The sequence below is a fragment of the Camelina sativa genome, chromosome 18 (genome assembly GCF_000633955.1).
Source record: "Camelina sativa cultivar DH55 chromosome 18, Cs, whole genome shotgun sequence".
Classification (NCBI taxonomy): Eukaryota; Viridiplantae; Streptophyta; class Magnoliopsida; order Brassicales; family Brassicaceae; genus Camelina; species Camelina sativa.
In genome coordinates, this window is record NC_025702.1 from 8,533,659 (window position 1) to 8,547,332 (window position 13,674).

Sequence of the window (13,674 nt, forward strand, 5' to 3'; positions counted from 1 at the left end):
ATCTCGTTGTGAAACCGAAAATTTCATGTTGTTGTTCTCTTCTCTTGCTTGCTGCAAGTCTCTGTTCTTCTCTTATCACTTTGGCATAAGCTTGTGCCAAGTCTGGCATCGGCTCTGCATCAATGATTTGGCAAATCACGTTTCCAAATCGAGACTCATCAAGCCCCATAACAAATTGATGGGCTTTCTCATCTTCTCTCTCTTTTGTGATTTGTGTAGTGGCTCCGCACGTACAAAGGGGAATCGGACGATACCCTTGCAATTCATCCCACAACCCCACAAGACGTCCGTAATAATCAATTAAGGATTGGCCTTCTTGAAGACAAGAAGCTAACTGACATATTATCTGAAGGATTCGTACCTTGTTACCAACAGAGAATCGCTCCTATATATTCTCCCACAACTCAGCTGCATCAGAAACAAACGACACCATGGAACGCACTCGGGGTGTGATCGAAGTTCTCAACCATCCGACAACCATCGAGTTGACACTCGTCCACGAATCCATCTCTGACCCTGTCGTCGTTGGTTTTGTGATGGATCCATCCACAAAACCACTCTTCCTTTTAGCTTTAAGAGCGTTGAGCATCTTCGTTGTCCATTCTGCATAATTCGCTCTTGTCAACTGAACGGAGGAAATCATCGATCTAGGGTTATCTCCAGAGGATAGGGTGTAAGGGGAAGCCTCCGTTGAAACGGACCCCTTAGCAACGATCGCTTTCTTGTCTTCACTCGACATCGTGTTTTTGATCTTAATCATAGACCGTACTTAGGAAAAGAAGATTATAAAAAAAAGAGATGAATAAGAAAGATTATAAGAATATCAGGTTTTTGGCCTGATACCATGTAAAACAAGAAGCGGCTACGTTTAGAAGAAGATCGTTGCTAAGGGGTCCGTTTCAACCTTTTATTTATACAACCTTCTATTTATAAAAGAGTAAGTACAATAACTTGTGCCTCATGTAAACCTAAATAATGAACTTATAAAATTTCCTATTTCTGTACAAGTTTTCTCAAATAAGGTAATATACAATATACGCTGAATATACGCCCAATATTTGGATTACTAATTTCCAGTTATCAATTTTCAGAATACATTTCCATTTATGGTTCAGCTCCATGTGATCACCTCTAACATCGATGATCTGTAATTGCAGATAATTATTATTATTTTTTTTGTTAAAAGACTAAACCTTCGCATATCTACCTTACAAAAGACTATAAGGGCTTTACCTTTAGGAAGTTGTCCGAAGGATGACTCTCTCGGTTGGCATTTTACGAAGAATGGAAAGTAGACGGTTAAGTGTGGATATCATACGGCACATATGGAAGTTAAAAGGCCTTTTCAGGCACTTGGTGGGCCTTCTAGCCAGTGTTTGGCAGGTTCGTTGTCCGCCAAAATATCACCATTTTATGTGGCAGGTGCTGTTAGGGTGCATTTCCGTTTCGACGAATTTGTGACGCCGTGGCATTTCTTGTGATCTGGGCTGTGCTCATTGCGGTGCTGATGCGGAAACTGTCAATCATACCTTGTTTCTTTGTCCACCGGTGCGTCAGGTTTGAGCTTTATCTCAGGTACCGGTAGGACCACACTCCTTTCCAATGGAGATAGTTAGGGTAGCAGAATGTGAGGCGCTGACATGGCAGCATGCTCAGGAGGAGGGTGAGGATGTGGCTTCCACAACCCACCGAATTGACCCCAACTCTCGGACGAGGGTGGCTGTAGCTTCACTTCCCACTTTCTATTCAGGCTACTTCTGTTTTGTTGATGGATCTTGGAAAGCTGATGACTTGTTTGCAGGCACAGGATGGAGTTGTACTCAGTCTCATGATCCGACGCCACGTATGGGAGCCACTAATTTCCGGCGGAGCCTTTTCCCCTTACATGCTGAAGTCGAAACTTTTGTTTGGGCTATGTGATGTATGATCGGGCATGACTACTGTGACGTAGCGTTCTACTCAGACTGTTCAGATTTGGTGAAGATGATATCTTTGCCTCATGATTGGCCGGCGTTCTCGACATACCTTGACGATATCAAGATAGACAAGGCGAAATTTTCTACTTTTTCCTTATCATTTATTCCTAAAACTGCAAATATAACAGCGGATTGTTTAGCACGCCACGCGCGTACATCTCTACATAATGTTTTGTATGTAAATAATTTTCCATTGGCTCGTTTGAGCTAATCTTTTGCTTAAAAAAAAAAAAAAAACTAGAAACTTCTTCGCAATTTTTGTCAGTTTTAGACATTGAATCTAAAATCACACTTTGATTGATTGGCTTTTTCAATCATTTAAGGAATAGGGTACGTTTACAGTTAGATAATTAAATTTCAGAAAATGTAGTCATAGAAAACGTGTATACATACGGTTCTTGCTTCTGATTTAACTAATTTAGTTATTGGTCATTCAAAAATGTATATACACGTTGTCAATCAAACGTTGGAGACGTAAAATTTGATTGCAATCTGAAAAGGACAGAACTTATAGCTTGTACATGTCATCAAATTGATAAACTTTTGGCTTCAACTGTATAACTATGCACTGGTCTATTTGAGTAGGTCATTCATAAATTCAGCAAATCTGTATACAACTCACCCCAACTCTATACCCTCCTTATCAAGATTTCTCTAACAGACTCAAGTAAAGTGTTTACAAAGTCGTTTATACACATGCCTAATCTCTTATACTAAGCTAAAGTATATTACAGTAATACTAAGCTAAAGTATATATAATACAAAGTATAAATACAAATGAGTAAAGTATACTCATTATACATCTTCAGAAACCTTTTAATCCGGAGATAGAGAAGAATTGTAGAGGTTTACAATGACATACGAGTCAGCAGTGAATGAATTGACTTCGACTGTTGTGGTTTAGTGAATATATCAGCCAACTGGTTCTCACTAGTGACATGAAGAGCTTTGAGACTCCCAAGCTTGATTTGATCACGAATGTTGTGGCAATCAATCTCAATGGGCTTTGTCCTCTGAGCTAGAGCCTAACTTAGATTTCTCATTACTCCAATTGTTGGTTACAGTTTATGCAAAATTAGAAAATTAAACTAAACCCACCAAAATATTTTGAGTATATTAAACTAATCATCTTTCTCTGTTTTCTGTTTGCTTGACAGAGATTTAGTACAGCTAGAGAGTAAAAGAAAAACTCATACATTGCTTCTTGCTGCAGTACACACTCACACTCATATAGAGATTTTAGCAACAACTCTACTAACTCTGAAACTTAGCGTAGTCTTAAAAGAGTTGAACACACAAGTACCTGATGGTTTTTAGATGTAAGGCCGGCTAGTGGGTTGTTTCCGGCCTCGTAATAACATAAAATACAAACGCAAGTTAAACGGGCCGCAACAATCCATAAACGTAAAGCTAAATTGGCTTATTATTAGAGAAAGTAGTAGGCAGCCAACTAGGAGGAGACAAGTTGCAAGGGGAATGTGGGCGGTGCGGTGCGATCAGTCAGGACCCATCACAGTCTTTATGACTACCCATTTGCTTCTCAAGTTGTGGAGCCTTCTGCTTCTATTTCCATCCACTATCGTTGCTAGCTAGTTTTGTATATTATTTTCGTGTCACGATATAAATTGATAATTTAATTTTTTTTTTGTTTTAAAGAAAATATTTTTATTTGACTTCTTTGTAACCCAAATTAAAATAAAGTAGAATAACAAAGCTGAGTCAACTTATCATTATATAAGAAACTATAATGGAATGTTTCTTCATTTTTTAGCGTACATGAAAAGTATTAAACCGACACATATCATTTGCCATTTTGCCTAATCCTTGTTCACGTAAAGATCATAAGTTATGTAGGAGACCATTGGTGTACTTTGATGCGCTAATTAAAATGCTTCTCAAAGAAGCTAACAATACAAGTTCATTAAAGGCATGGTCAATATTACAACGGAGGAAGTTGAATGGAACTATATGATTCTGCCAATAGGAAATAGAGTTACATTTAGAGAAGAAGCAAAACCCAAAAATGCTAATCTCAAGAGAAAATAAAAAGAAGTTGCATTTTCCAATTCAAACGTCTCTTTCTTTCTCACCAATCAATCTCCTTTTCATCAACATGCACCACCTTTTACTCATTCTCTTCTCTCTCTTTATCTCTGACTCTCTCTTATCTCCACTGTTCCCAAGCCCATACGGGCAAAAGAACCTGCTCCCAAAGTTGGCTCTGCAACAGAACAGAACACTTAATAATAACGCTAATGAATCCACTCACAGATTCTTCTTCACAGTTTCCAACTCTCCTCAAACACCATCTTAAACTTGACTTCTCTTCTACTTCTCATCTTCACTCTTGCCCTTTTAAACGCATCCTCTCAAGCCCATATCACACACATTCTCTCTATCTTGGTCTTCAGCTCAAGGTATAGACATATTAATACCCTTTTCATTTTTGGGTTGGCTCTCTAAGTTGCTTTGTGCATTATAGTAAGTTAATCTAATGCTTAGTCACTTTTTGTGTGTATATAGTAACATAGAATGGAAGATCATCACCATCAAGTAGAAGTGGAGGAAGAAGAAGAGATCAAGCCAACGCAAGAAACCAACAAGACAGACGAAGACACAGCTTCATCAAGAGTATTCCCATGCCTCTTTTGTTCCAGAAAATTCCATAGCTCCCAAGCCCTAGGGGGTCACCAGAACGCTCACAAGAAGGAGAGAACTGCTGCTAGAAGAGCCAAAAGGGCTTACGATTTTGTCAACAATAATGACTTGCTTCACACGTTACCTGTTTTATTATCCTCTCCCTCTCGACATCACTTGACCATCTTAGGCTACCCTGCTTCTGCCTCCGTTGCCTGTTTTCCCGCGGTTCATCCTGACCATCCGATCTTCAGATCCAGTGGTTCTCATGTCGTGTTGGCCACATCCCACCAAGGTAGAGAATGCAAAGGAGAGTATTTTGGTCAACGAGGTGGTGACATTTCAGATCCTCACTATAACGTGGTGAATAGTGAGAAGGGTAACGAGCAGTGTCTTGATCTCTCCCTCCATTTGTGATCTTAGCGTTAATCACTTGTTAGTTATGATGACCTTGCAAAATTTTTACTACAAAATATTGCATGACCATCCGTATCCTGATTGTAATTGGTATTCTGAGAAACAATAATGGATGATATATATTAATTGATTAAACTATTAGTAATTATATTTTATGTTTTTTTGGTATATCATTCATAAAATTTAGAAATATTTTGGACTTTGTACAGTTTCTACTTCCTAATTACTTTGCCAAAAAAAAAAAAGAAAAAAAAAACCCCAAGTACACCTTGTTTGTATAATACTGTACCGATGAAGAGAAACGACGCTGTTGTGATAATGATAATTTTTCCAAAACGATACCTTATTTCACTACTCGGCCCAAATCATTCGTCCTGACTTAGGGGATTCCACAAATTGTTAGTCCATATGTCAACAAACACTGCTTCATATCTATTCATATGTGATAATTTGTTGGATAGTTAGGACTTGGAAGTTTTCCAGGCTTCTGCCATATTTGATATAGGTTCGATCGATGATCAGCAAACCCCCACCGACATGAAACGAGACAAATCCGGTTCCATAATCAACATTAGCCGCAATGCCCGTTCCATTTCCCTCAAAGACCGAAACCAAGGTAAGTCTCGAGGCGTGAACTACAACCTTTATGACAAGAACAATATATATAAGCGGTAGTGGTTTCCTCTACAAAACCTCGTGTTACTTGGAGTCGCATTAAAAATCGGTTGCAAAATCCTAGAAGGCCAACACCAATAAAATCATGAAGGTTGCCGGTCCTAAGCCGAGACTTCACTCTGAAAGAACAGAGAGAACAAAGGTGAATTTGTCTTGTAAACTTGTATTTTCAATTATTATCTTTTTGAGTGTTTACAATTTCTTTTATACACTACTTGAGAATAATCTAGAATATACAGCTGTCTAGGGTGAGTCATCCTCTGTGTTTTGCAGAAATTGCAGAGGTGCATATTTGTTCTTATTAGAGCAGTTGATCTTGTCTGGAGACGTCGTTTTCACCTTCGTACGAACGGTCTTCGTGCTTGCAGGCGTGACTGCGACAGGGTGAGATGTTGTCTTCAACGTCTTCTTATGTTGTATTTGAACGTGTGGGCTTGACTGGATTTGGGCCTTTGTTGAGGTTGTGTCGAGGCCCATTGTTATATCTTCTACACCCTCCCTCAAACTTGGCGTGGAAGGTTGCGGAGAAACAGACACACCAAGTTTGTGTCGAAGATCAGTGAAGGACGGCCGAGGTAATGGTTTGGTGAAGACATCGGCAAGCTGAAGATGGGCTGGAATGTGATGTGTTTCAATGAGACCAAGTGCTACCTGCTCTCGTATGTAGTGGAAGTCTTTGTCGAAGTGTTTGGTGCGATTGTGCAGAGCAGGGTTGGCGGAGAGATAAACAGCAGATAGATTATCACAGAAGACTTTGTTTGGTTGATGTTGCGGTACTCCAATATCTCGAAGCAGAGATGAGATCCAGGTGAGTTCACGAGCAACAGTAGAGAGAGCTCGATACTCTGCTTCAGTGGAGGAGTTTGAGACGGTGGATTGTCTTTTAGCAGACCAAGAGACCAGAGTGGATCCCAAAAGGATGCAGAAGCCGCCAGTGGAGCGTCTTGTGTCCTTACAGCCTGCGTAATCACTGTCACAAAAGGCTGACAAAACCGGATTGTTGTGTTTTCTGATGGGAAGACCCATGTTGAGTGTCCCTTTGAGATATCTGAGGATCCGCTTGAGGAGACCAAAGTCTGAGTTCGTAGGAGCGTGCATCTTTTGACAGATAAAATTGACAGCAAATTGAAGATCAGGTCGAGTGATAGTAAGATACTGCAATTTACTTGCTAGACTCCGATAGTAAGTTGGTTCCGGGAACGGTGTTGTGTCAGGTTTGTCTAGATGTTGAGGAAGAGGCGTTGGCATCGGATTGCACTCTGACATGCCAGCTTGGTGAAGAATGTTAGAAGCATAAGCAGTTTGATGCAGAAACAGACCATTGCTGAACGATTCAATCTCCACCCCAAGGAAGTAGCGTGGAGGACCAAGGTCTTTCATGGAGAATCGAGTGTTGAGAGCATTGAGGAGTTGTTCCAGAAGTAGGTCATCACTTCCAGTAAGAAGAATATCATCCACATAGAGAAGCAAAATGAGTATTTCTCCTTGGTGATGACACACAAACAAGGATGGATCCGCTGTACTACATTCAAAACCAAAGTCAAGGAGAAAATTGCTAAATGTGTCAAACCAAGCTCGTGGGGCTTGTTTGAGTCCGTACAGAGCCTTGGTGAGTTTACACACATAATCTGGTTTTGCTGGATCAACAAAACCTGAAGGTTGAGACATGTACACCGGTTCTTGCAATTCACCGTGAAGGAAGGCATTGGAGACATCAAGCTGTTTTAAGGACCAGTCATGACCTACAGCAGTATCGAGAACAAGGCGTATAGTTGCGGTTCTTACCACTGGACTGAACGTCTCAAGATAGTCGATACCCTCCTCTTGATCAAAACCTTTGGCTACAAGTCTAGCTTTCAACTTATCAATTTTCCCATCAGGCTTGTGTTTGGTTTTAAAGACCCATTTGGAATCCAAAATGTTCATGTCATCGGTTGGTACCACCAGTGACCAAGTGTTCAGCATATGGGTTCTGCCAATTTCTTCCATAACTGCTCCATTCCACCCAGGGTGTTTCATTGCCGAGACAATACTCTTTGGCTCATCAGTGGTGAACTTAGAAGCGATCAGAGCATACCTGGGATTTGGTCGATGGATCCCATCTTTGGATCTTGTAGTCATCTGATGAATGTTGGTTGGGAAAGCAGGGATAGCACTTTGATCAGTAGCGACTGCAGTGTCTGCTGTTTCAGTGTCCTCTGCAGTTGCAGAGTCAGAGTCAGAGAGGAGGTCAATGTCTGCGTCGACTTGAATATTGGTATCTAACTCATCTTGTGTGTGAACATGTGGTTCAAGGATAGGCTCAGGTTGCGGATGTGAGATGGTGGTATGTTGAACATGCGGTAGGTCTGTGGCGGAAGCTAGTGGTAGTTCTGTTGCAGAGGCTATCGGTTGGTGGACTGAAGATGGAGTCACTGATGTAGGACGAGGCACGGTCGGTTGTTGCCAAGCGAGAAGCAGTGGCGTCTGATATTGTGGGACGAGATGACGAAACTGCTCTTTGAATGGAAATGTAGATTCATCAAAGACGACATGTCTTGATATATATACTCTCCCTATAGGAGGATTTAAACACCGATAGCCTTTGTAATGATTGTTGTAGCCAAGAAAGACACATTGTAGAGAGCGAGGATCGAACTTGTGCTGTGTTATGGGTCGCAAACAGGGGTAGCAAGCAGAACCAAACACTCGTAGAGCAGAGTAGTCAACTTTCTTTTGTAGTAGAGCTTCGTGGGGACTTACATTCTGCAAGACTGTGGAGGGAAGAAGGTTGACAAGATAATTTGCAGTGTAGAATGCTTCTACCCAGTATTTGAATGGTGTGTGGCTATGGAACATCATAGATAAACCGAGTTCCACCAAGTGTCGATGCTTTCTCTCAGCAAGACCATTTTGTTGTGGAGTGTAGGGGCAGGATAGCTGATGATGAATGCCATGATCTTGAAAATGTTTCTTTAAGGTGTTGTTTGTAAACTCTCCACCTCCATCACTTTGAACGATCTTGATTTTTGTATTAAACTGATTCTCGACTAACTTTTGAAACGCCATGAATATAGAGGTAAAGTCGGATTTCAAATGCAGAGGATAGAACCAAGAGTATCTTGAGTGATCATCAATAAAAACAGCATAATATTTGAACCCTTGGTTTGATACAACTGGTGATGGCCCCCAGAGATCACAATGAACTTTCTCTAGGGTTTTTAAAGTTCTAGAATCAGAAGAAAAAAACTGCAACTTGTTACTCTTTCCCATCTGGCAAGGCTCACAAATGGGAGAAGTTCTGCTCTTATTCACTTCAATCTCCTTGCTGGCTTGAAGGAGCTGTAGAATCTTGTAGTTTGAGTGTCCTAACCGATGATGCCAAGTATCCAGGGTTGCTGTACACTAACGGTTTGAGTAGAGCGCAACAAACACTTGATTCTGCAGCACATATAGTCCTGTTCTACGAGGACCCTTGGACACCACTTTCTGAGTGGTTAAGTCAATTATATATACTGAATTAGAATCAAAGAACACTCCACAAGGATAATCATCACATAACTTGCCCACAGATAAGAGATCTTTCTTTATATCAGGACATACGAGAACTTCATGTAAGGGAATTGTACCTTTAGCAGAAGAAATGGTGGTTGATCCAACATGTGTGATGGGAAGGTAAGCTCCATCACCAACCATCACTGCATCAGTTCCATCATAGGCTTTTACTTCCTGCAGTCCAGACGTCGAGGATGTTATGTGAGCCGTAGCTGCAGAGTCCGGATGCCACTCACGACCACTATCATCAGAGACTTGAAGAGAAGCAAACGCTTGAGTGGGAACTTCAGTTTGATAGTTGTTCTCAAAACGATTGTAGCATTTGATAGCTGTGTGACCAATGCGGCCACAGATTTGACAGATTGGGCGCTGTCCTTGAGACGGAGAGACAGATTGGTGCTGGGAGAAGCCTCTGCCGCGAGTAGTGTAGCCTCCTCTGCCTCTGTTTTGGCCAAATCGACCACCACGACCTCTCTGACTGGGTTGAAACTGAGGAGCACACGGATTTGTCTTGTCGGTCATGAATGCAAGATGAGGAGTGACCGAAGACGCATCATCATACGACTGGAGTTTGCTGTCAAATCCTTGGACTTCCGACACAACATCATTCGTAGGAGGTGAGAGCTTGCTCAAGGAACTCTGAATGACAGTTGCTATAGGGTCGTATTCTCGACCTAAACCGTTCAAGAAGCCAAAGATCTTCATGGATTCGTCAACTGGTTTGCCGATGGAGCTAAGGGAGTCACAAATGGATTTGAATTCACGACAGTAGGTAGAAAGAGATTTTTCCTTCTTTGACAGAAGCTGAAGACTGCGTCGGAGAGAGAATTCTCTGGCGACACTGCTCTTGTTGAAGTTTTCAGCGAGAGCAAGCCAAATCTCACGAGCCGTGGGGAGGCTGTGAACATGACCTAACACTTCTTCAGAAAGAGTTCCAAACAGCCACGACCTGACAAGCTGATCGGTACAGAACCAAGACTCATACTGCGAGTTGGTGACTTCACTGGAGACATCGTCTTGGACAACTTGACGTGTCTTTGTTGGAGCAGAAACGGCTCCATTGACAAACCCTATGAGCTTGTGACTCGATAGGAGAGACTCAAATTGAGTCTTCCACAGCAAGTAGTTGCTGTTGTTGAGTTTCAGAGTGACAGAACTCGAGACATGGACATTGTCTGGAAACGGGTATGAGGAAGCCATTAGAATGCCTGTTAGAGCTTAGAATGGCTCTGATACCATGAAAGAACACAGAGAACAAAGGTGAATTTGTCTTGTAAACTTGTATTTTCAATTATTATCTTTTTGAGTGTTTACAGTTTCTTTTATACACTACTTGAGAACAATCTAGAATATACAGCTGTCTAGGGTGAGTCATCCTCTGTGTTTTGCAGAGATTGCAGAGGTGCATATTTGTTCTTATTAGAGCAGTTGGTCTTGTCTGGAGACGTCGTTTTCACCTTCGTACGAACGGTCTTCGTGCTTGCAGGCGTGACTGCGACAGGGTGAGATGTTGTCTTCAACGTCTTCTTCTGTTGTATTTGAACTGTGGGCTTGACTGGATTTGGGCCTTTGTTGAGATTGTGTCGAGGCCCATTGTTATATCTTCTACACACTCAAATTCACCATTACGAGTCGTTAAGGTCATGTCGTGGACTCCATAAGCTTTGTATAGGAAGTATCACGCGAAATCACCAAGAGAAATGTTGGAATGAGGTTTCGTAAGAGTCACCGAGTCAGTCAAATAAAAGTCTTCGATACGGTCAAAGTTGTATAAACTCGTTACCCAAATGAAGATACTCTTAATAGGTTAGGAAGCCGCAAAGAGATTCATATGCTTCTAGCGAGAATGGGGTTACAAAAATTTATTGAGATGCACTTAAGATTTAGGAAAGAGAAATGGTGAGTGCCTTGGCATGATGACAATCAAAGGAATCACTCATTCAACAACTTGTTATCTGCTAGGCTTTCAAGATTTTGATAAAAACATTTTGGTCTACATATATATATATATATATTTTAAAATTAAATATCGACATTTTCTCATTTAAAAAAATATAAAATTTATGTTTCTTATCAAGTAGAAAATTTATTTACACTTTCGTAATTATTTGTCTTTTTTATCGATAATTAATATCATATATAAATAGCATTTCTCTTGAATATTTTCTCTCAAATCCAATATAACTTTACCTTGTTTTTTCCTTCATTTTTTAATATTTTTTATTGTATAATATTTTTCAATCAATACATATATATATATATATATATATAGTATTTTACTAATTTCAAAACAGAGTCTTCTAAAAACACGATTCATTTTATTCGCAACACTACCCAATTTTCCTCCTGTTTTCTTGCTTTTCTAATTTAATTTCCAGCCAAATCTCATACTTTCTCTCATTTTACTAATTCAGACAACATAAAGTCTTCAGAAGCACTATATCAATAGTATTACACAAGCTTCCACGTGTATGTTTCTTGCTCATAATAATTAAGAACATTATCCTATATAGGGAATGGACTCGCTCTATCGGATTCGGATTCGCACATTTCTCACTCTCCTCTGACATATATACGTATATTGATTATAAACCATATGGAAGAAGAAGCTAAGATGCGGTGAAAAATGAAAATATATACTCATGTGGACATTATAAGACCTACAACTTAATTACATTAGCTGTTAAATGTTTAATTATTTCTTTAGTTTGTCTCTTGTTTTTTTCCTCTCAACTATATCATCCAGTAATGTTGCGACCGAATGAAGAATGGATCGAAAGACACACACACATGACATGATCCGTTGTTGGCCGGACTTATTATTGTTGTCATTGAATATCTCTGTATATTGTATAATATTAGATCTCTTAATTAATGTTGATCAGTCTAGAAGCCTAATCACTGTCCAACATGTGAAAATTGATGATACAGCTGAATTGTGTGTTTCTGTGTACTTTTGGAAACTAGAGATTATTGAGATTTTGTATGTAAAATTAATTAGTAATATAAAATTTAATCAAATCAGAAATAAAATACAAAACAGTATCAGAAAAACAAAAACTTCTTGACTTGGTTCAAGAAAACTACGCTGACAAAATTGCAATGTTCCGTTAAATTTGTGAAGGATTGTGATTAGTCTATTATCTATAATATGCACTTCCTTGATTTCTGCTAATATCCAATCATATACAAATCAGCAAATATATACAAAATATAATCATGAACTATATAATATACAGTAGTGACTAATTATAATGTTACACAGTAAGTTAGTAACAAATCTTGTTTTTTCCGTATCATACACTATTTTCTATAAACATTGTTACAACTAATCTTTTAGCTGTAGCCTGTAGATCATAAACTTTTTCCTTAACTAGTTAAATCGCTTAACTTTTTCTTTAAATTATCGTTTAACTTTTTCTTTCTTGGCATCAAACATAACTGTATATTATATGTACAGTAGTACAAAAACAGTATAAGCAAAACCTTAACGTTTTCGTTAAAACATTAGTAGTAGAAAACTATTTATATAAAAAATAAACGATGGTGATTGGGTCTTCAAGGCTAGAACTAGAACTAATAGACCTTTTGATTGGTTAGTTTATATGATCTGCCACGTTAATCTATCTAATCACCGGCGTGTTTTCCGGACATTCGACGCCGACGAGCAGATAATATTACATTTATTATCAAACAAATGATGTGGCCACTTTTATGAGAAGAACGTGTCGGAATGAACCAGCCGTCCGGGCACGTGACCCATCTGACCCACCACACGTGATAGAGAGATGATATGAGAGAGTGTCAAGTGCGGTAAGAATTTAAAGTAGAAAAAAGTGTGGTTTGTTTTGTTCTTTGGGTATTAACAAAATTTGGATAAGGATGTTTTCTTTTTTTCATTTTGGTAACAAAAAGTGTCGTAAATCTTATGTTGATTATGTCTATCAGATCCAAACATTTTGATTTACTAGCAAGTTTAAAAAAGAATAATTTTGTTTCTAATTAACAACAACTAGTGGCCAAAAATAATCAAGAAGCATATTGAAATCTTCATCATAAATACATTAGAATTAAATCATTTTTTAACGGATTTGTGCACTTTTTTTTAGTTATTTTCATATTTATATACGAACAAAAAATTCCATCAATTACATATACCTCAACTGGATAAAAGCAACTGAAATCACAACTTTTTTCAATTTTTAAACGAATTCCTGCATGATTTTTAGTTTGTTATTTCAGGTTTAAATATGAACAAACTTTTATTTTATTTTTAAGAATCTTTTTTAACCGTACAGTGTCTCATATCCGTAGCTAGTGATGTTAATTGAGTAATATAAAGACTAGTTAAAATTCATTCTAAAATTTCTCTATAAACATAGATCAATGATAAATAACTGATGGAAATTAGTTTTTGTGGCTTGTCAATTGCAAG

The 13,674-nt window shown here is 39.0% G+C and overlaps 2 protein-coding genes across 2 annotated transcripts; one reads left to right on the forward strand and one right to left on the reverse strand.

The window, feature by feature from the left end:
* On the forward strand, window positions 4,139–5,168 carry LOC104760869 (protein LATE FLOWERING-like). The gene is made up of 2 exons (XM_010483855.1): window positions 4,139–4,393; window positions 4,500–5,168. The coding sequence occupies exon 2, from the start codon at window positions 4,509–4,511 to the stop codon at window positions 5,028–5,030; it is 522 nt and encodes a 173-aa protein (XP_010482157.1). The 5' UTR covers window positions 4,139–4,393; window positions 4,500–4,508; the 3' UTR covers window positions 5,031–5,168.
* On the reverse strand, window positions 9,090–10,439 carry LOC104763247. The gene has a single exon (XM_010486648.1). The coding sequence runs from the start codon at window positions 10,437–10,439 to the stop codon at window positions 9,090–9,092; it is 1,350 nt and encodes a 449-aa protein (XP_010484950.1).